The 24120-nt window shown below is 34.5% G+C and overlaps 1 protein-coding gene across 9 annotated transcripts in view; it reads right to left on the bottom strand.

Moving 5' to 3' along the window:
- The window catches only part of KDM6A (lysine demethylase 6A), a 182319-nt gene that overhangs the window by 14191 nt on the left and 144008 nt on the right, over nt 1-24120 (bottom strand). For all 9 annotated transcript variants that reach the window (XR_005725456.1, XR_005725455.1, XM_040266144.1 and 6 more), the window contains 9 exons: nt 20585-20714; nt 19183-19288; nt 18433-18638; nt 15516-15580; nt 15368-15442; nt 14731-14879; nt 7579-7693; nt 4901-5088; nt 3968-4109 (listed from right to left, as the gene is read on the bottom strand). Coding sequence is in view for 7 of the 9 variants with exons in the window: in XM_040266144.1 (XP_040122078.1) it covers nt 3968-4109; nt 4901-5088; nt 7579-7693; nt 14731-14879; nt 15368-15442; nt 15516-15580; nt 18433-18638; nt 19183-19288; nt 20585-20714 (1176 nt within the window). In the remaining 2 variants the exon portion in view is untranslated. The remainder of the gene's footprint in view (nt 1-3967; nt 4110-4900; nt 5089-7578; nt 7694-14730; nt 14880-15367; nt 15443-15515; nt 15581-18432; nt 18639-19182; nt 19289-20584; nt 20715-24120) is intronic.

Raw genomic sequence — 24120 nt, forward strand, 5'->3', positions numbered from 1 at the left:
TGGCTCTAACCATGACCATGGGATGCGGAGAGGCACACCTGAAATACAGACTGGGGACCATTTTGCTCAGTGCCTGGCTAAGGATCAAGCTCAGTTTACTAACTAACATTATTACTAAACCATTTAGAACCCAGAATTGTATCTTATCAGCCAGAAGCTAATTCCATTTAACTACCAGAAACATCTTTATGAAACTCAAAATAGATCTTATTAGTTAAAAACTTACTCAAAGCTCTCCAACAGAAAAAACTTAAGTCTGGCACTCAATACGTGATTTGCCACTAAGAACTTTCTACTACTCATCATACACATTGTGCTCAAGCCAGAATGTACCATCAATTGTTTTCAGCATGTACACACAAACACACACTCACACACACAGAGTACAGTTGTATCATACAATATATACGTTTCAGAGAATTCCTTGGTGGTCCAGTGATTAGGACTCCAAGCTCTCACTACAATATACATATTTCAACTTGGCAAATATACACTAGGGAAGTCAGGAGGGAGGGCAAAGGAGGTAGGTATTAGGGAGAAAATGAGAGCAGGAGGAAGTGAAGATGTCTAAAGTGAGTGTGAATTTACCACCTCTAGACAGTTGGATTTCCTCTAAGCTTCTCACAATGTAAGCAGCTTATCATGCTGAGTAAGATTTCAGAGTTAGTGTAACAGGGCTTCTCCACAAAAGTTAAATATTTTGCCTGGTGCTCTACTGAAGAAAAGGGATTTATTCCCTCATTTGAGGAAAACACAACTGTGTTGGACCAAAGGAGACACGGTACTATTTAATGGATGAAATGAAGAACCTTTCTAATGGTCCAAGAGTTTGGTCTTAAATTGGCACCCTTTACACAAAATATCTGCCTCCCAGAATACATAGAACTGTGCTGACTCTGTGGTGCTGGAAAGTACTGAGTGGATCTGTTGTGTTTCTTTCAATCTGTTTACTTTATGCATTATCTTTTACTTCAAGACAGGAACTATGCAGTGTGTGTGTGTGTGTGTGTGTGTGTGTGTGTGTATAAAAACACTCAGTGCCTAACCCAGAGCCTTACATATAGTCAGCAAATACTCATTAAATAAAAAGAAAGTACAAATAAAAGAAGCAATATTGGCTGGCGAAATCCCAGATGTATTTAGGGAATTGGGATCAAATGATAGGTAGATTAGACCAAAAGGCAGAGGAGTCAGAGATCAAATTGCCAGCATCCTTTGGATCATAGAAAAAGCAAGAGAATTTCAGAAAAACATCAACTTCTGCTTCACTGACTATGCTAAAGCCTTTGACTGTGTGGATCACAACAAACTGTAGAAAATTCTTCAAGAGATATGAATACCAGACCACCTGACCTGCCTCTTGAGAAACCTATATGCAGGTCAGGAAGCAACAGTTAGAACTGGACATGGAACAAGACTGGTTCCAAATAGGAAAAGGAGTACGTCAAGGCTGTATATTGTTACCCTGCTTATTTAACTTATATGCAGAATACATCATGCAAAATGATGGACTGGATGAAGCACAAGCTGGAATCAAGATTGCCAGGAGAAATATCAATAACCTCAGACATGCAGATGACATCACCCTTTTGGCAGAAAGCGAAGAACTAAAGAGCCCCTTGATGAAAGCAAAAGAGAAGAGTGAAAAAGTTGGCTTAAGTCAACGTTCAGAAAACTAAGATCATGGCATCTGGTCCAGTCTTTCCATGGCAAGTAGATGGGGAAATAGTGGAAACAGTGTCAGACTTTATTTTTTGGGGCTCTAAAATCACTGCAAATGGTGACTGAAGCCATGATATTAAGAGATGCTTACTCCTCAGAAGGAAAGCTATGAGCAACCTAGACAGCATATTAAAAAGCAGAGACATTACTTTGCTGACAAAGGTCCGTCTAGTCTAAGCTATGGTTTTTCCAGTAGTCAGGTGTAGATGTGAGAGTTGACCATAAAGAAAGCTGAGTGCCAAAGAATTGATGCTTTTGAACTGTGGTGTTGGACAACTCTTGAAAGTCCCTTGGACTGCAAGGAGATCCAACGAGTCCATCCTAAAGGAAATCAGTCCTAAATATTCATTGGAAGGACTGGTGCTGGAGCTGAAACTCCAATACTTTGGCCAACTGATGCGAAGAACTGACTCATCTGAAGAGACCCTGATGCTGGGAAAGACTGAAGGTGGGAGGAGAAGGGGACGACAGAGGATGAGATGGTTGCATTGTATCACTGACTCAATGGACATGAGTTTGAGTAAACTCCGGGAATTTGTGATGAACAGGGAGGCCTGGCATGCTGCAGTGCATGGGGTCACAAAGTGTTGGACATGACTGAGCGACTGAACTGAACTGAACCCAAAATATAATGAGTCACTTCCAGTCTTTAGAGCTGTTACATATAAATGGTTTCCATACTGTACCATCCCTTTACCTTTATTAGGTGATCTGAGTTAGCCTCTAGTTTATGCCCATTTTCAACTTACTATCATCTTGGGTGACTTTACATAAATTTTTCTCCAGAAAGTAACCTCAAACTTACTCTTCAGCAAAAAAGACCAATCTGAGACATAACAGGATAATCCTACTACCAATCACATTTATAGAGTATGGTACCTAAGATCTAGCATTTTAAAGGATTTGTATATTACTTGCTATGGCTTGTTTTTTGTTATCTTTTGTCTCCCCCATCACTTCTGTCTAGGACTAGATAAACTAGTGTAAATGATAAAGGAATAAAATAATACACAGTTACATAATTTTTGTTTGAATAATATTTTAGATTTGGGTTTGAAATCACTTTAAGAAGCTAGGGTTCTTTCCAAAAGACAATATTTTGAAAACAATACATGCTGGCCAAATTAATACAGCTATAGGAGAAATACTTTAAGGTAAGTACTATTTTAACAGAGATGAATACAAACTAATTTTATTAGTGAGTATGAAGCAGTGTATTTCAAAATGAGTTTTTGAGATCAATTCTTTAAAGATACTGGTCAAACAAATACATTTGGGAAATACATTATAATCCTTTTCCCCACTCAAAAATTATACCAACCCTTATAGTCTCTAAAACATTTTACCAAAAATTAAAAAAATAAAGGACCTGTTGAACTTTATGTGATTTGAAAGCATCTCAGTCGTGTCTGACTTTTTGCAACCCCATGGACCCATGGAATTCTCTAGCCCAGAATACTGGAGTGGGTAGCCTTTCCCTTCTCCAGGGGATCTCTCCAACCCAAAAATCGAACGAACCCAGGTCTCCTACATTGCAGGCAGATACTTTACCAGTTGAGCTTCAAGGGAAGCCCGTTGAATATATAACCCATCATTCCCATATTTCTTTGACCAGAGTTCCCGACCTTTTGGGGTTAAAAGTAGTAGTAGTAGAAAACACTCTGGGGAAACACTGCTATATAGCACTGTTTGAAAATATTACTCTTAAAAAAAATTTATAAGGTAGCTAGGATAGAAACTGTGATAATAAATGAGACGCTTATTGGGATATATGTATTCATGTAACTTGTATTAAGTGTTTAAAGCAGATAAGAAAAGGGACAATTATAAGATGGATGATTTAATTAAAATTAAAAAAAAAAAAGAACATTTAAGCCAAATGCCTATATTAAATGCTAATTTTCTGTACCAGAAAATATTCTGATGCCATTCCCTCCCTCTGATACTAAGTGCAATCTTTCAATATTAAAACTAAAGTTTCTCCTAGGTATTGAGTGGTTCAGCACAGGCTTGTGAATCTACTGGTTTAGAATTATTTGTGCCTTTGTTCCTCTTTGTACCAGTGTACTGACTATTTTGAAGGGAAAAATACTTTTAACATGTGGATTCTCTCATATTATGTTTTGTTAAACATCTGGACCATTTTGTTTTGATGTCAACATAATTCTATGGGGCGGGACAAAGTACTGAATAGTTAACACTCGCCAAAAAGAGAGGGACTACAGCAGTTTTAGAAAGCACTTACTTAATCATTTCAAAAAGCTTTGGATCTGAGACCTTGATATTTCGTGCCATATTCCAGGAAAGATGAACCATGGGTACTATTGACTTCACACTTTGCAATTTGTTCCATTCGTACCGTTCCACTGCCAATTTATACTGGCAGGCTAGGAAAAAAAAAACAGTTATAAAGCAACCCAAAGTACCAAAGATACAAAGATAACCACTATCATTTTATTAGGTGATACCATCAACACCAATTCTAAAAATTGCAAAATATTACAAAAATATTTTTAAGGTTAAAAAAATAATTGTGATAATAGTTGTGATCATGTAAAGAGTGCTTACTATAACTTTGTGCCACACACTGTGCTGAAGTATTTCACTATTTCACTATATTATACCATTTAATCTTTGCTGTTATTTTATTAACTTTATCATTTCCATTATACAGATGAAGAAATTGAGGCCCAGAGAGGTTCTGTATCTTGCCCAAAGTTGCAAAAGCCAGGTTCTGGTCCTAATCCAGGTTTTCTGGCTTGGGAGGCCATAATCTTAATACTGCTTAAAGGCAGGCATAATTCAAATAGATTTTAACATAATAGGGCTAAATATATATGACATATCAGATAATGAAAGATTTCAAAGAATGCATAACCACTATACTTTGCTTTCTCCCATAAAGGCTTTCCTTTATAAAACAAAATCAAGCACTCTAAAAAATTATTGAAAGTATCTCTTTCTTGTATATAAAACATAAATTTATCATTTGGTGAGATCTACAGTCTTGGATTTTTATTTGGTAACTATCTTGTACTACAAGTTAAATTTTTACTCAAGGAAACATTCTTCCTCTGATTTCTAGTGAGCTACATTCCAAGGAAAAAAGAATAAACTCATCAGATACAACCCTTTATAAACTAAAGTATTTTTCTTAAAGTCATAGTCTTTAAAATACCTGTAAGTGGACCAACATTCCAAGCAATGTTGTTGCACCAGCCAATAGCCTGAACCCAATGCACAGTGCCTGCATTTATCCAGACCAAATCTCCAGGTCGCTGAATAAACCTATACACTGGAACATTTGCTTCATAAAGATCTTCAAGGTTGGGCCACCAAGAACCCATTAGGAAATTCAAATTATTTCTGAAATAAAAAATATTACAAATGGATCAAGTACTTTAATAAGCTCCTTACATGACTGAAAGACAATGCCAGAAGTTTTAAAAAAAAAATAGTTATTCATTGCACTGAAATGTACAGCTTATGCAATGAGAAACTGTAGTATATAAAGTGAGTGAAATTAATTACAGTTAAGTAGTGGATTACTTATCTAAGTATCAGTATTACTACCTTCAGTTGATTTTTCAAAGATCCAAATGAAATCAAAAGCTATTTTAAGTAACACATACATTAACCTTTAATTTCATTTCACTAAAGTCTATTTTGATTAAACCCTTTTCCTTGGTGCACCTAGAAATCTCTAAAAGGCAAATGGAAGGTGGGGTTGGCATCAAGCTATTTAAATCCATAAACAGGAACTCTATGGCACATACAAGTTCATTTTCTGAGGAAAAGTAGAACAGAAACCAGAAATATTCTCTATTGCTGTTTTGAATCCTAAGCAGGAAAGGAGGATAGCATATCAGTCTCTGTACAGTTTTGATGACTGACTAAAATGATGCAGTTAAAAAATGAACACTCATACACATGCACAAATATTGATAACAATCACCAGCACCACCACTATACTTTAGAAACAACATGTTACTAAGCTTTTCCTTTAAAATCTGGCTTTTAATTCTATTTCATCATAATATGAAATATTTTTACAACTACAGTTTAGAAAAACTTGTCTGTAAAGCGGAATATGGTTATAAACAAATCCTAGCCCTACTTATCCCATGTGTTGTTGTTTTAAAACTGGAGAAAACTTTCTATCCAAAAGCAAGCAAGCAATCAACACCATCTATATTCAATAGCTAGGGTAAAAAAAAAAACAACTCAAACTAATAACAATGACAAAAAATCAAGTATCTTCTCTATCATATAGTCAAGTGACTGGTTATTTCATGACAAATATAAAGTCATAAAACAAACTATACAGATACAGTCGAATCAGATAATATCACAAGTAACAATCCTTCTATGAAACAAAATTACACTGAAATGCAGAGGTAGCAAGTGGTATTTCTGAAACTTAGTTAAATTTACCTAACTCTTCAGACTTTTTTATTATCCCCACATTCAAGCTTTTTAGACATCATCTGCCTATTCCAATTACCTATTCCCAGGTTACCTCTCCATTCAGATAGAAAAGAACACTAAATCCTAAAAATAGTCAATCCTACTCAGAAATAATGAAAAAGAATCACTGTACTGTAGCTACAACAATATACTAAATAGTATCTCAAAGTTTAAGAGATATAAATATTTCCAAAACACTATAGAGATTTTCTGTATGATACAGTTCTTTCTCTGCTACCACCAGACTGTTGGTCCAGTAAAGATTAAAATGGATCAGGTTATTTCATAAGAGCATTTGACTCTAAAATTCCATATCTCGAGCTTTCTTACAATTAAAGGAAACCTGTGTAGCAAAGGAAATAAAAGGTGATTACCTTCTGCTTGTATATAAATAAATTCTGTTGTATTATGGTTGTTTTTGCAACTATATTTATAGTAAAAATGTAAACTATATTTACATTTCATACTAAATCAAGGTATTTACAGCAAGGATCTTTTAACCCCAAATTTGTAAACTATAAGTCAGTATGTATAATAGGTGTATAATTAATTTTCAAAGTCTCGCATATATAAATGTTTTAGGTGGTTTTCCCTCTTTATCCTACTGGGCTGGAGAGGAAATAACATCAAATGTATGTATAATTTATATTTTTAGCTATAAGAATTTTCCAATTTTATTACAAATGGAAAAAAAATCAGGATCTTAAGTAATGGAGTTATTTTTTAAACAAAATAAGACAAATAATTAAATTTAAATTAATAACAATTTAAAACAATTTGAAAACAATTCCCAAGTACTCTCTAACAGAAGATAATTAAATGAAGAGTTTCTAGGAACTTAAGGAAAGGAACATTTCCACTATGTGAATTCTTTCAATTCTAGGTGACAAAATCTGAAGCTATTGTTTAAATCTTATAAAATTGCTTTATAAGAAAAGTTGCCAATGTAGTTTTAAAAAGAATTTGTATCATCATGATACAGCAAAGAGTAATACATTCAAGTTTAAGTTATTAACAACCTCTAAGGGTGCTCAATTATAGAATTCCTTCCATTTCTAAAGCCATTTATCTAAGAAAATGTTTCTTTCACATAAACAAGTATTTATTATAAATCAACTGCTTAATTAACCCACTAAACAACTCAACTTTCTACCCATTAAATTCAAGACTATCTCTACTGCATGAAGTGGTTTTAAGGTATCTTTCTTAAAATACTCCCAATAACACAAAATAATAGGTTTATAATCAAATCATTTTATAAATCAATTTCCTGCTGAATGGTAAGTGAAAACTGCTTACATGCATTAGGATATCCAGCTTAGTAAGTTGCCCTTTACAATAATTGTTTTCAAATAATTAGGTTTAATAAAATTCAGTTTGGAAACCTACTTTTCACAGAAGTCATTCAGAACACCCCAGTAACCTTCTGGAACAACAAACCATTCACAGTCACCTGGACCAATATTAATGTTAACTGAACAGAAATTGTTATTTTCTTGATGACCTGAAATGTTAAAAGAAAAAATAATCAGCATACAAGAAATTCTATAGAAAACTGTGTCTTAGAAATGTTCAACAGAAAATGCTCCTGTGTTACTCAGTTGTTTATCAGTATATGTCAAGTCTTAGAGCTGAGTTTGGTCAACTCCTAACTTTTTCAGTAGCAGCTCTGTGGAAGACAACCTAAATCATGGTTAAAAGCTTAGGTTGTGAAGCCAGGTTCCTTGGCTTAGTTATTATTTGACAGTGGGCAAGTTTCTAAACCTTTTTGATTTAGTTTCCTATAAGATTTGGTGATAATGATTCCAATAAGTCAACGGGTTGTTCTGAGGAACAATGAAATAAAGACTGCTTTGAATACTGCCTAATACATGATAAGTAATAAATATTAGCTATTATTATTATTACCACTTCTTCCTTGTGAACTAATTCCCATTTCTCACAAGTAGCATTAGGACGTCAGTAGAGAGGCAAGAAGTCTGATTTTCAAACTGTATGCAGTGGCAGGAATGGTGTCAACAAAAATGGCCAAGGAGGGAACTTGGGGAACTCGCCAGAACAATAAAAATAACAAAAACACCTGGTGAAAACTGTCAGAAGTAACCTCATCAGAAATTTGGGCAATATAGTCAAAGGTTTACAGAAACAAACAACTGAGCAAAAGAAAGGTGACTTAAACACAGCAGGATATCTGTATGTCACTCACCACATCTCATTTCTACCACTGCTGTGACAGTGAACTTAAAAAATAGTACTGTGAATTCCTGGTGTGAGGGTCCCTGGTTCTGGAGGGAGCACAGTAGATCTTGTTCCCAAAGAATTCTGTTCTTCTGTTTTGTCTACCCTACAGTTTCCCCAAAAGGCTGACAGAAAAGGGATTTCTCGTTCTTTCACCTACCTCAGAGCTCCTATCAGCACAAGTATTTCGATGCAGGAGGCCCTCAAAGAACATTGCAAGACTAAAGAACAAGCTGATGCCACCAAGGGCGAAAGACAAAACAAACAAACAAAGAACCACCTGGAGCAAACAACAGACATCCCAAACGTTTGGATGGAAAAGCTGGGGAGTGAGATTTCATAGGAATAAAGGCTTTGAAAAGTTCCTCTGGATACTCTAGAATTTAGAAGCCACATGCATGCCTAGGGCAAGAGGCATTTAAAGAAATCTGTCATATCGCTGCTGAGATAATTAATGGAAAGGACACGTCAGTGCCCATATATGACAAGGAATATAGTCTTTATAAAAACAGTGTGACTACTACATATAAAAGGGATTCCATGTGGCTCAGAGGGTAAGAAGTCTGCCTGCAATGTGGGAGACCTGAGTTCAATCCCTGGGTCAGGAAGATCCCCTGGAGAAGAATATTGCAACCCACTCCAGTATTCTTGCCTGGAAAATCCCTTGGACAGAGGAGCCTGGTGGGCTACAGTCCACAACCGAGTTGGACACAACTGAGTGACTTCACTCTCACTACATATAAAAATAGATAACTAATGAGTACCTACTGTATAGTACAGGGAACTCTACTCAATACTCTGTAATGGCCTAAATGGGAAAATAACCTGAAAAAGAACAGATATATGAATAACTGAAAAAAAAATGTGGAAAGTCACTAAATGAACTATAGCCCATAACAAGCAACAGTAACAAACCTTAGAAAAGAGAGGAGAATCTGATTTCTGCTAACTGCCACAACATAATATTCAAAATGTCAAAACAGTAGCTGAGCACTATGCTAAACGGACAGAGGCTTCAGAGACCACATTCTACAAATACTCAAGAAATCAGTTTTCAACAAAAACTCATGAGGTATGTAAAGAAACAAAGTATGGTCTAGTTTTAGAAAGAAAAAAGAAAAAAAAAAAAAAAAAACAAATTAACAAAAGGTATTCCTGAAAAGGCACAGACACTGGACTTCAGAGACAAATACTTTATATCAACTATCTTAAAATATACTTAGAGTTAAAGAAAACCATGCACAAGAACAAAAGGAAACAAGAATGATGCCTCAACAAACAGATTATCAATCAGTTCACTTCAGTTGCTCAGTCCTGTCCAACTCTTTGCGACCCGATGGACTGCAGCACGCCAGGTTTCCTTGTCCATCACCAATGCCCGGAGCTTACTCAAACTCATGTTCATTGAGTCGGTGATGCCATGCAACCATCTCATTCTCTGTTGTCCCCTTCTCCTAATGGCTACTCCATTTCTTCTAAGGGATTCCTGCTCACCGTAGCAGATATAATGGGCATCTAAGTTAAATTCACCCAGTCCAGTCCATTTTAGTTCACTGATTCCTAAAATGTCGATGTCACTCTTGCCATCTCCTGTTTGACCACTTCCAATTTGCCTTGATTCATGGACCTAACATTCCAGGTTACTATGCAATATTGCTCTTTACAGCATCAGACTTTACTTCCATCACCTGTCACAACCACAACTGGGTGTTGTTTTTGCTTCTGCTCCGTCTCTTCACTCTTTCTGGAGTTATTTCTCCACTGATCTCCAGTAGCATTTTGGGCATCTACCGACCTGGGGAGTTCATCTTTCAGTGTCCTATCTTTTTGCCTTTTCATACTGTTCATGGGATTCTCAAGGCAAAAATACAAAAGTGGTTTGCCATTCCCTTCTCCAGGGAACCATGTTTTTTCAGAACTCTCCACCATGACCCGTCCGTCTTGGGTGGCCCTACGTGGCATAGCTAATAGTTTCATTGAGTTAGACAAGGCTGTGGTCCATGTGATCAGTTTGGTTAATTTTCTGTAATTGTGTTTTTTTTTGTGTAGCTTTCTGTGATTATCAATGAAGAAATGCAAATAATAATAAGGAATGAGATAAAACTTTGAAGCTGAAAAAAACAGTAACTGAAATGAATTCAGTTCAGTAGATGTGACCAGGATAAAGAATCAGCAAATTTACAGATAGGTCAAATGAAACTATATATTCTGAGGAGAAGAAAGAAAACAATGAAAAAAACCCCACAGACCCTAAGAGACCCGTGGGACACGAGCATGCACATGCATTGTAGGCGTCCCAGAAGACGAAGAGAAAGGGGCAATAAGAATATTTGAAGAAATGATAGTAAAAAACTTCCCAAATGTGACAAAAGACATGAATATCCATATCCAAGAAGCTCAGGGAATTCTAAGAAAGATAAATTCAAAAATATTCATTCTAAGATAATAATACTGTATAAAGGCAAAGAAAATCTAGAAAGCAGAAGAAGAGAAGTGATTGTGATATGAACAGGATTGTCAACAAAATAGCTCTTTTCATAACGGAAACCATGGGGTCCGGAAAGCAATAGCTTAACATATTTATGTTGCTGAAGAGAAAGAAAAACTTAACCAAAAAAACTGAACTAAAAATCTGGCAAAACTATTCTTCAAAACTAAAGGAGAATTTAGTCAATCTGCTCTATAAGAAATGCTACAGTTTTTCAGACTGAAATGAAAGAATATAAGACAGTAACTCAAAGCTCTATGAAGAGATAAAGGACTAAGTTGAGGACTCACATTTCCCAATTTTAAAAATTACCTCAAAGGGAATCAAACCCGTGTGGTATTGGAATAAAAATGGAGATGAAAATCAATGGAACAGTATCAAGTTTCCAGAATTAAACCCATACATCTATGGTCAATTGATTTTCAACAAGGGTGTCAAGGTCATTTGATAGAGGAAAAAAATAGTTTTTCCAACAAATGGTGCTGGGAAAACAGGTTAGCTAAATGTAAAAGAATATTGTTGGGCCCCTGGCTCATACTATACACAAAAAACTAACTGAAAATGGATCAAAGACCTAAATCTAAGAACTATAAAAATCTAAGAAAACACAGACACAAATTCTTTACAATTTTGGATTTTGTAATGGTTTCTTAAATATGACACCAAAAGCATGTGATAAAAGAAAAATATTAAACCATTAAAATTTAAAAACTTTTGTACATAAATGGACACTATCAAGAGAATGAAATAATAACCTACAAAATGTGAGGAAATACTGCAAATCATGTATCTGATAAAGAATTAATATCCAGACTATATAAAGAACTCTTACAACTCAACAACATAGGGGCAAACAACTCAATTAAAAAATTAGGAAGGAACTAGAGACAGACATTTTCCCCAGAGTAGATATACAAATGGCCAACAAGCACATGAAAATTAAAACCATACACGGACACACTAAAAGTCAAATCTGCTGGGTCAGCTATAAGAAAAAAATGGAAAGTAAGCAATGTACACAAGGATGTGGAAGAAAAATTGGAACCTTTGTACATTGCTGTCAGGAATGTAAAATGGTGTAGCTGTTGTGGAAAGCAGTTTCAAAATCTTCAAAAAGCTAAACATAGAATTGTCACATGACCCAGCAATTCTAATTCTAGGTATATAATCAAAAGAAGTATAAATAAGTATTCAACAAATTCTTGTACATGAATACATGAAACACTGTATTCAAAACAGCTAAAAAGTAAACATCCCAAATGCCCCTCAACTGATGACTGAAATAAATTGTTCTATATCCATACGGTGGAATATTACTTGGCCATAAAAATTGAACCTGATACAGTATGGATGAACCTCAAAAACCTGCTAAGTGAAAGAAGCCAGACACAAAAGGCAGTATACTGTATGATTCCATTCACATGCAACATCCAGAACAGGTAACACTATACAGCTAGAAAGAAGAGACTAGATGTTGTCAGGGGCTAAGAGGAAGGGGGAAATGGGATGACTACTTAACGGGTATGGGGTTTCCTTACAGGCTAATGAAAATGTCTTGGAACTACACACCATAGTAACTGTATTAAATGTCACTGAACTGCATACGTCAAAGGGTTTAATTTTGTTATATGAGTTTCACCTCAATTAATAAAAATGTAGCTGCTCTTGCCACACTTTGTGCACACAACACCCTAGTCTTCTTGTATCACAGCATAATGTGAAGATATTACTTGTAATACTACTGTCTCATCACAGGTAGATGGCTAGAAGTGTTCATTGCATGGACTCTAAGTAAAATGAAGCTGTAATTAAAATTAGAAACGTTGGGATCCCATCATCTAACTAAAATAAAAACCTTTTAGGGTAGAACCTGAGAGCATCTCTAGTTTAGAACATAGGCTGATCATAAAGTCCATTAAAGCAGGTAACATATTTATCTAGGTAAATCCAAGAACAAAGTGCTTGTCCCACGAAAAGTATTCAAAGCAATTTAAAAACACTGAACCAAACTAATTAACATTTCTTCTAATACTAAGTTGTCTAATACAATAAGCACTTAAGATACGGTAATGTGAACTGAGACATACAATAACTGCAAAGTATATACTGTATTTCAAGGGGCTGTTTCAATAATTTTGTATTGATCACATGTTTAAAAGATTATTTGGAAATAACTAGGATAAAATTAATTTCATTTTTCATTAATGTTACTATAAAATTTTAAGTCACATTTAAGTCATATATATGACTTGCATTATATTTCTTTTGGATAGCACTACCTTAAGGAAATTCTTTAGAAAATTCTTTAAGGTTCCATAGGACATTTTGAAAAACTATACCTTGTATACAAACCAACCAAAAAACCCCCAACATTCTAGATAGAACTGACAAAGAAGTGATCTATCAAGTTTTCTTCCCCCTTGATTTGTAATGAAAAACTGCATTCTTTGATATAAGGATAATACTATTTGCATAAAATAATTCAAATTGATGAGAGAAAATTTCATTTGAGATGAATTTTAATAGAATCAATCCAATTTAACATACATAAGAAAAATGAACTACAGAGAATTCAAATAACTTGCTTAGCATTTACACTGGTGTCTAAATGACAGAGTAAAGAGTAGATAGATCTTCTACCATTTATTCCAGAACTGTTTCTACTTTATTCAACTATTCATAAAATATCACAGAACTGGGCTTCCAATGGCCTGAGGACACAAACTACAGCCTAGTGGTATTAATCCTGGCTGTATACTGTAATTCTCTGAAGGACTTCTGTTTTTTTTTTTTTAAATATGGATGCCCGGCTCTCAATCTCCAGATATTAGTCAACTACACATATTTTAAAAGCTTATTAGAAAATTCGAATAAGCAGCCAGAACTGGGAACTACTGACCTACTTTACCCAGAAGCAAGCATAGGCCTATCTTGAAACAATTTTTTTAGTTACAATTCAATGAACAGGTAATAAAGAATGAAGCAATCTGGTCTTCAAACCATGGCTACTTCAAGGAGCAAACAGAAACATCTGAGGATGACATGCAGCCTGCAGGCACCGGTATAACTAAACTCTTGATCACCAGCACCCATCCTAATTGTTAAATATTTTGAACATCACCCTCTGAAATTTCATATCAATCAAAGGGAGCACAAAAAACATGATATATTAGTGCTGGACAGAATTCTAAATCTAAAACTAATGTAACTTCATTTTACTAATGTAAAAAAGAAGACCCAGAGAAGAAAAGTGACTTGTCAAAGTGACAAGCCTAGTTGGTGGTAAAATCTGGACTAGACACCAGGATGAGGCTAGTAATGTCTCCACATCAAGTGCTGTTGTCAACTGTACACTGCAATCCAACAAGGAGATTGCAACGTACACTTTCTTTGTTAGATGAAATAGAAGGGAATGGATTAGAAAATGTATTATTCTAAAAAACTGTTTTTGCACTGCCATAATATAAAACATATTTATTATCATGATTGTGGTAAAAGTTTAGGGTAACCCTGCCACTCTGCAGTAGATGGGATGAATAATAGTCTTTAAGTCACAGGGACTTCTTTTCCCAGAAATACTCCAATGATCAAGTTTCCAGATTACACTGTTGTTATTTCAGGGCTATTACATTTTTAAAAAGATACTACCAAGGGGGAAAAAATATTAATAATCTGAGCTCAGTTCAAGAGTCATATCTTGTAATACAAACAATTCTACCGGTTTCATTCATTATAAATGAAAAGAATCCAGTTCTCTTTTGCATGGTTCACATTTTGATCAATTTGTGTGTCAATTGTTAGTTCATAAAAGTTACCTGGTGTTCTGCTTCCTGGAACTTTCATGTATAGTTGAACTGTGTTCATACCCAGTATGGTATGACCAACGTGGCTTAGAAGATTTCCTGCTGATACAACACGCACAAAAGCAGGAAGTTTAGTCAGCTCATGTAGCTGCAATTTCCACCTGCAATAAAAAAACAGATCGAGTGAAACCCTGCTATAAATATGTGTATTAAAAAACTTTAAGAACTTTATGTTCCAATCAAAAAAACAATCAAATCTATAAATATTTTACTTCTGCATAGGAAAACTCTGGAATACTTAAATTTTTAAACTTTGCAAAGAAAACATCCTAACAAAAAGCATTAAAATTAAAGAAAAAAACTGACTTCCTTACTTTTATAATTGTTGTATAATTTTATTTTATAAATATATTTTATATAATTTTATGATTGTGCAACAACATATAGAAGGGTCTTGAAAATATATACAAGAGTTTTAAGTCAAAGAAAATAATTGTAAAACCTAGCATAAATAATTTGGCTAAAACCTGCATATTAATTTAGAAAAATGACAAGGAACAAAACAGAAGAGGAAACTAGACAATTCTCAGTCATGCTAATAGGACACCTCTTTGCATCAGTTAACAGAAACACTACTAGAAAGACTTACTTTTTGTCATCAGACAGGTCAATGTTGGTCCCAAACTTTATAGTTTTAAAGGGTCCTTTCCTTCTCCTCCCAGAACTTAAAGAGAGAGACAATATTAGAACCATGCCTTTTAAACAGAAACACCAAGTGGACATTACAAATTACTTACTTATCTGAAGATGTAGATTCATTATCTGAGTGGTCTTTATGGTGACTTCTTTTCTCATTCTCTTCCTGTAGATTAAGCAAAAAGAATTGCAGCTTAGTATTTATTGTGCAACCTTTTTACCATACAATTGAAAAGTTTACACACAGATCAATGGTGGAATACTGAAGCTAAGTTTCTATAGATCTCTCTCACATGAAAACTTCTTCAAAGACCACATTAAATAGAATAGCCAGGCAAAGTCAAAACTCACTGGGCATGGTATCTAACCCCCTCCACCAGCCACATAGTCTCCCTTACTAATATTCTCCTATAAGGAGAAAAACTATAGATTCTCGTTTCTGCTCCATTCCTCCCCACTTTCAAGAGAGGAAACTTAGGTTGAGAGGCCCAGAAGTGGCAACCTTGATTATAAATTTCCTCAACTAACAGAGGTGTGTGTGTATATGTAATTATATATGTATGCAATGCATATGGAAAGGCAGAGGTTAAGATTTTCTCTATTCTTTATTATGGACAAATGTGAGTGTTATTTCTGGGATAAAACTTTTTCCCCTCAAAATGAATTATATGTGAATTATAAACATTTACAACATTCAGTTCAGTTCAGTCGCTTAGTCGTGTCCAACTCTTTGCGACCCCATGAATCGCAGCACGCCAGGCCTCCCTGTCCATCACCAACTCCCGGAGTTCACTCAGACTCATGTCCATCGAGTCAGTGATGCCATCTAGCCATCTCATCCTCGGTCGTCCCCTTCTCCTCCTGCCCCCAATCCCTCCCAGCATCAGAGTCTTTTCCAATGAGTCAACTCTTTGCATGAGGTGGCCAAAGTACTGGAGCTTCAGCTTTAGCATCATTCCTTCCAAAGAAATCCCAGGGCTGATCTCCTTCAGAATGGACTGGTTGGATCTCCCTGCAAGGGACTCTCAAGAGTCTTCTCCAACACCACAGTTCAAAAGCATCAATTCTTCAGCGCTCAGCTTTCTTCACAGTCCAACTCTCACAACCATACATGACCACAGGAAAAACCATAGCCTTGACTAGACAGACCTTTGTTGGCAAAGTAATGTCTCTGCTTTTGAATATGCTATCTAGGTTGGTCATAACCTTTCTTCCAAGGAGTAAGCATCTCTTAATTTCATGGCTGCAGTCACCATCTGCAGTGATTTTGGAGCCCAGAAAAATAAAGTCTGACACTGTTTCCCCATCTATTTCCCATGAAGTGATGGGACCAGATGCCAAGATCTTCGTTTTCTGAATGTTGAGCTTTAAGCCAACTTTTTCACTCTCCTCTTTCACTTTCATCAAGAGGCTTTTTAGTTCCTCTTTACTTTCTGCCCTAAGGGTGGTGTCATCTGCATATCTGAGGTTATTGATATTTCTCCCGGCAATCTTGATTCCAGCTTGTGCTTCTTACATTAGCAAGTAAATTAAATGTTGGACAAATACAAGAACTTTTCGATGCAAATATTACTATTATTTATGATTTCCCTGTCACTGATATGGTATCTTTTTACCTCTGTTCTACAATTTCTGACTTAGGTATACTTAGTGACATTTCTGCCTCCCTCCCTTTAAATGTGTATGCTTTATAAACATTTATTAAATTTTTCACGTCTCCAAAGCACACACAAAAACCATTGTTTCTTTGATTATGGATCAATTTCTATTTAAATACTCTGCCTCTCATCATCATCTTCCAAAAATTTCCTTGATGATCTCTGAATCCTGCTTATTATCTATTTCTTTTCTGACCATAATACTACCATGGAGCTGAAGTATCTCAGAAGTTTGAACTAGAGAAATTTATATGAACAACAAATTTACTGCAACTCATATAAGTTGCAGGATAGTTTTTATTAGATGACTTTCTCTATATGATATAGGGAGTGGTAGTGAGAAAGGAACACAATCATATGATTAGCAGGTACAAATGTTGCCTAGATTGAAAATGTGAACTCAGGGCAGAATTTTAAACAGAGATAAGCAAATCTAATGAATTGCAAATAAAAGACTTGCAGGCACATATTAAATTTCAGCTGTGGGATATTTACAGAACAATTGAGTACAGATAAGTGTTTGAGTAATACATTTAATAAAGTCACTTTTACAGATGTTTTATGTTTACTTTGTAGGAGAATTCACGAAGTTCTCATTTCAGTGCTAAAGGATTTTAGTAATGCTTCACTGCTGAAAGGCCTATGAATCTTAATAATAATCCTGATTATTTTTCAAAGTTTTGTTCCTTAATTTTCTGTATATTTTGAAATAATTTATGCCTCTCTTGGAGTTTCCTCTTTCAGACTGAGATGGGTAATGCTTCCTGGGAGAGTTATATATCAGATAACACTAACCTGACAGTTTAATGGGAAGGCATATGACAAGGAACTTTGCAAGCATACAGCAAACTTGAGGCTTAGTTTATCCTCTAATATCAGCAGTTCCCAATTAGGGATAATTCTGCCTCACAGGGGACATTTGGCATGTCTGGAGACATTTTTGATTGTCAAAACTGGAATAGGGAATCGGGGATGTGCAATGGACATCTAACAGGGAAGCTACTAAATATTCTACAATACACAGGGCAACTCCCCACAACAAAGAACTATCCAACCCAAAATGTGAATAATGCCAAGGTTAAGAAACACTTCTTTAAATAGAAATATCCCAGAAATAACAGAGACACCTCACTAGACAGTTATAGTATTTATCAACCCACAGGTTTGCTTAGACTTAGTAATAAGAGTGAACTGGACAGCATTTATAAAGTGTGTTATAAAAATAAGAATAAAAAAAAAAACTATTTTATGTAACAATAAAATAATGAGATGCTTACAAAAGCTCCCTTTCAAAGCAAAATAGTATAAAATAAAATAACAATCTCAAAAATAAAATAATTTTCAGTAAGTAAATACTTACTCTCAATGATTCCTGGAAAGAGGAGGCCTGGTACTGTGCATATTTAGCAATTGTAGTATGAGATCTATTACTTTCACAATGCCAGATTTTCTTTGTTCCAGTGGGATCCCAGTTCTCATCTGCTGGCTGCAACAACTGTGTCCTCACTTCCACCATATGTTCATTGTTAGCTTCTACCAAAGTTTTGGTAGAGAAAAGTCCCAGGTCTTCATAAATAAATAAATGTAGTTAATAAATAAAAATATATTTGGAATCATATTTTTAAAAGTGCTTTTATTTTTCCTTTAAGTAAAATAGGAAAATGTTTCATGGTACTCTTATCTAATTCCCCTAAAACACTAGGGCCTCTGCACACTCTGAAGCCCTGGACCTAACTGTCATGCCATCAACAGAGGGAGAAAAATTAAGGGGCCACGGAATGAAGATCCACTCATTTATTCAATCTCTGAAAGTGAGAAGAACTATTTAGGAGGCTACAGTACTTAATAGTAATATCAAGTTTTACCTGAATCTTATATTAAAAATTTCTATTAGTCAACCTAAATCATAATTGTATAACAGCATGAAAATAAAAGCAGAATTAAAAAAGTAATACTCCCTCTCTCCCTCCTTCTGACAGGAAAATATTAAAATGAAAATGTGAAAAATTACAACAAAAGAATAGAAAAAAGTTTCTGCTAGTGCTTTAGAAGTTAATAGATAGTAAAGGAAATACATATACTTTTTTCCTTTTTCTTATTTAAAGCTTACCCAACTTAAGAGCTCCAGCAAGGCCACGTATTACTGTAACAGGGTTGTTTGGATTTGTACAAAATTGATGTAATGGAGGAAAGAAAGCATCACGTTTATTTTCCAACTGCAAAATTAAAATATACTGTTAGATCTCTATAAATTAGACCTTTTAGAAAATATTATGCCAAATTCAATTCATTATATTTTACAATTTAAATAAATAATGCATTCTATGTGCCGTTCCTTCTATTTTTTATATTTTATAGTGTTTTATCACTATGTCTTTTGATTCTAATTGGAATTAGGTAGTAACCACATACATTTCTCTTGTCCATTATATCTTGAACAAAACACATGAGAGGTAAAATTTAAACTTCAAAATCAAAATGGTTTAAATATTATTCAGCCTTAAAAGGGAACAAAGTCCTATCACATGGTACAACGTGGATGAATCTTGAAGACACTTTAAATGAAAGTCAGTCAGTCACAAAAAGAAAAACTGTGCATAATTTAACTTACATGAGGTATCTAACATAGCCAAATTCATACAAATAGAAAACAGAGTGATGGCTACCAGGGGCTGGGGAGACCAGGGAAGAGGGAGCTGGTTTTTAAATAGGTATTAAACTTCAGATCTGCCAGATGAAAATGTTCTGGAGAACTGGTTTAAACAATAAGAATATACTTAACACCACTGAACTATACACTTAAAAATGGTTAAGATGATAAATTTTATGTTATGTGATCTTTATTATAAAATAGAGAAAAAAATCAGTGTTTAAAACCAATAAAATTTTTTCATTTGGGGTAGAAGTGGGGAAATGGGAAGATGGAAAGAAATGGGGTAGGAGGACCTATTTTGGAGAAAGATAAATAAGAGTTGCTTTGACTGAACTCTTATCAACTTCCTATATGAGATGTCTAAATGTCTATTAAGTAAAACTAATCCTCAGTTCTAAATAATCTATTAAGTCTTTTAATGACATTATCTATCATCGCATTTTATATTGTTGAACAGCTATTTTTGGGGAAGGTAAATATCATTTTTTTGGTAGATGGATAAAACAGAATGAATGTTAAAGTCTTTACAACTAGTAAAATGAAGATTTAAAACACAGCTTACTTCAAAAAAGTTACTTTTTAAGTGGTTTTTGCCTAAATCTGTTAAAAATTGGGGGTAGTAAAAAAGTATTTTACGCTACTGTGATATAATTACAGTTAATATCTGAGAAGGCATGTTTTAAATGCTATTACAAAATCTTTTTCAATATATCATTTTCCCCCAAAACATTCAAGCTGCCGCCAATAATTTTAATGTTTCCTAAAGGGCATCCATATTGATTTAAAGCAAGATCTTACGAAAGACAGGTAGGTGCAAACACTGGTTTGATTTATTTCTAGTCAGTCAATTCAGACTCACATAAATACTAGGTGTAGGTGGATTCAACTTTTCCTTTGGCAAGGGAGGGTATGGTGAAGATGGTGGTCTTGGTGGCGGACATTTATCCAATAAAATGCTACTGTTAGATAAGCCATTTTTACCTAGGTTCCTTTAAAACAAAACAAAAAAAAAAAGGGAGAATAAATCAGCTGTACATTTATGTAGAACACAGAAAAAAAAATCTGAATTAAGTCTTAACTAAATTACTGGGTAGCTGAACAAATCCATAAGATTTGGATCCACCAGGAAAAAAAACTGAGAAAATTACTCATTTTAGTAAATACTTCAGTAAATATAGGAATCAAGCTATCTCCCATTGAAGAAAAATAATAGAAAAGATACTGTGTGCTCTGTCACATCCAACTCTTTACAACCCCATGGACTATACAGCCTGCCAGAACCCTCTGTCCATGGAATTTTCCAGGCAAGAATACTGAAGTGGGTTGCCATTTCCTACTCCAGGGGATCTTCCCGACCCAAGGATCAAACCCACGTCTCTTGCTTTTTCTGCATTGGCAGGCAGATTCTTTACCACTGAACCACTTGGGAAGCCAGAAGAGATACTATAATACATGAATTATTGATGATATTCCTTATACTGTTGGTAATTTTCCAATTTTTCTTTACTGAAAGAACAAACACAAACCCCAATTTCCTCTCCACCACTTCCATCATCAGATGCTTTCCATTAAATGTTGAAACAATAACTTGACCAAAAAAGGTCTAGATAATTAATAAAAATCTCTCTTCCTATATCTCATCTCAGTAACCATAACAAGAATATCCTTCCAACAAAAAATTCTTTCTAACATTTGAGAAAAGAAACGAAAAGATCTTTTCAGGTTTGAGAATCTTTGAGACAAAAAAGATCTTTTCGTTTCTTTTCTCAAATGTTGGAAAGAATTTTCTGTGAAACTCCTTGACAAAATTCAGCAAGACTCCAACCTACTATATTTTACAGCAAATGACACCATTTTTAAAAATGAAGCATATAGTTCCTACCCATTACCTGACATTCTATTATTATAGCTATTACTTACTAATATTTGGTGCTTCTTTTTCTTTAATGATGGTATGTTAATTAAATTATAAATTAAAATATGGTAAAATTATTCCCAAACTGCAATTCATTTAGTATAAGGAAAAAAAATAAAGGTATTTTCTATTTCTTAAAGTTTCTACCCAACTTAGAAAATCAGCAAGATATAATTTTGAGCTTTCAAATCATTCCAGATTAATTTACCTCACTCAATTATTACATGTTCAAAACTAACCATTACATTAAAATATCAAATATTCTTAACATATTAAAATTTCAGATGAATTTGAAAACTGTAATTATGGTAGAGTTAAAAAAACTTAGTAATTTTACTTACTGAAGAAGGAACTAGCAATTTTTCATCATAAACAATAAAGGTTGAAATAAAATTAATTTTTCCTTATTTTGCTATGTTTTTCTAGCAGTAGAATTTTGTAGCTTTTGTAGCACCGGAAAAACCTTACAAACCAGTCTGTTCTCGTTGGCACTAATGAAAACTAAGGCTTGAAATTTCACTGAAATGTTACACTATAGCATCATGGATGACACTTTAAAAAATTTTTTCAACTACAACTCCAACTCCAAGTAAAAACAAGAGTTCAAGACAGGTATCAAAGAATGAAATAAGTTTAAAATAATTGACTCTTTTAAAAAAGTATGTGAAATAGTCATTAAAGTGAAATTCTAAGTTCAACTAATATTTAAGTTAGAGGTAAAATAAATGAATATTCAACTCATTACCAGCTTTCAATAATTATCCACAGTGTATCTATACATTTAAAGACAGACATGATATTTAATATCTTAAATTTAGGTATAAAATTGGTACTAATTCATAAACTCCATGGCAGTAGAAAATGCTTGGCTGGGACTACTAAAGAAAAAATTCAAATATTATCATTAAACCAATGCCAAGATAAAATATTCACTTACAATTGCCACATAAATAAGTTTTCATGCTAAATCATGTATCAACCACTGTTTGGAATTTAAACAAAATTTCACTCCAAACACATAAAATTTGTTTGCCAGAGGAGGAGATGGATGTACTGTATAGTACATAATTAATGTTTTGAGGAATTATACCAAGCATTTTAAGGATATGGATCAAGTATTAAATCTGTACCATAAAATAATATCTCATGCTAATTAAACATGACACAAAAATTTAAGCTTCTAAAACAGTTTGGACATTGAGAAATGAGGCAAGAATAAAGGGTTTGATTAGTCAGCAGAATTCTGCTTCTATCATTTGCACAGTTCTATAACAAAAGTTAGAAAAAAGCAAATGGGAAAGTAAATAAAAGATGTAGTTGCCTTTATTTTAAGAGAAAAAAAAGTGAGGCATGACTAAGAGAGCTAAAACTGACTCAGCCATTGGATGCTGCAATTTCAACTGTAAACCAAAAAAGAGGCAAAAGTATTGTTAACTGCCTTCTGATGATGTACAGCACTGACCACCAAGATGAACTCAACAAGAGTGAGATTAAAAATATCGAACACTTTACAAACTAACCACATATGTGAAAATAAGAGGGCAGTTAGAATGTACTATGTGATCAAACTGTAGTTAGTAGTTTCTCACTATATTTCAAACACTGACTCCCTGCCATTGAGGACAAGTCTGAAACAAATAGGAATTTCCCTTAAGGAACTGTTACAGGTAGCTTCTATATAGTGACTATAACCTTTGTCCACTGAAAACACTAAACGACAGAGATGGGGTTAACAGGAAGAGACTTGTATATTTGGAACATGTATGTGCCCAACACTGTTCATAATACTTCAAGCCAAATAATGTATTTAATATAACAATCCAAATATATATGTTTAATAATCCAAAGTGGAGAAAGGCATTAAAGTTAAAGAAGCAGGTGCTGGAAAGGATTTAGACATTATCCCATTTTAAATCCTTTTCTCCCATTTTGCAACTCTTTTCCTGAGCAATGTAGATTATGCTATTTAGTCACTGCCCAATTATTTTATGGGCTTCCCTGGTGGCTCAGACAGTAGAGTATCTGCCTGCAATGCGGGAGATCCTGGTTCAACCCCTGGGTCAGGAAGATCTCCTGGAGAAGGGAATAGCTACTCACTCTAGTATTCTTGCTTGGAGAATCCCATAGAAATAGGAACCTGGCAGGCTTAAATCTTGGCTTAAATTTACTTTCAAATTTACTCTCATCATTTGGTAGAGAAATGAACAGTGCTCTGTAGATAAACTGGCCCAGACTTTTAATTATCTTTGGTTATGAAGTTCCTAGACCAGAAACATCAAGTCTCTTGCATCTATGTCACTTTCCTCTTCTAAGTTCTGGACCCCTGCCCAGCTTAGGACACCATCAACAGAACAGAAATGGCCAACAATATGCCTACCATTTGCCATCCTAACTTTCCTCTAAGCCTCACAAGATTTTTATCTCCAATTTATCAGAGCATTTTTTTTCTTGCCTCATTAGATAAACTGAGGCCCAGATTT

This window comes from Oryx dammah, unplaced genomic scaffold (assembly GCF_014754425.2).
Source record: "Oryx dammah isolate SB20612 unplaced genomic scaffold, SCBI_Odam_1.1 HiC_scaffold_23, whole genome shotgun sequence".
Lineage (NCBI taxonomy): Eukaryota > Metazoa > Chordata > Mammalia > Artiodactyla > Bovidae > Oryx > Oryx dammah.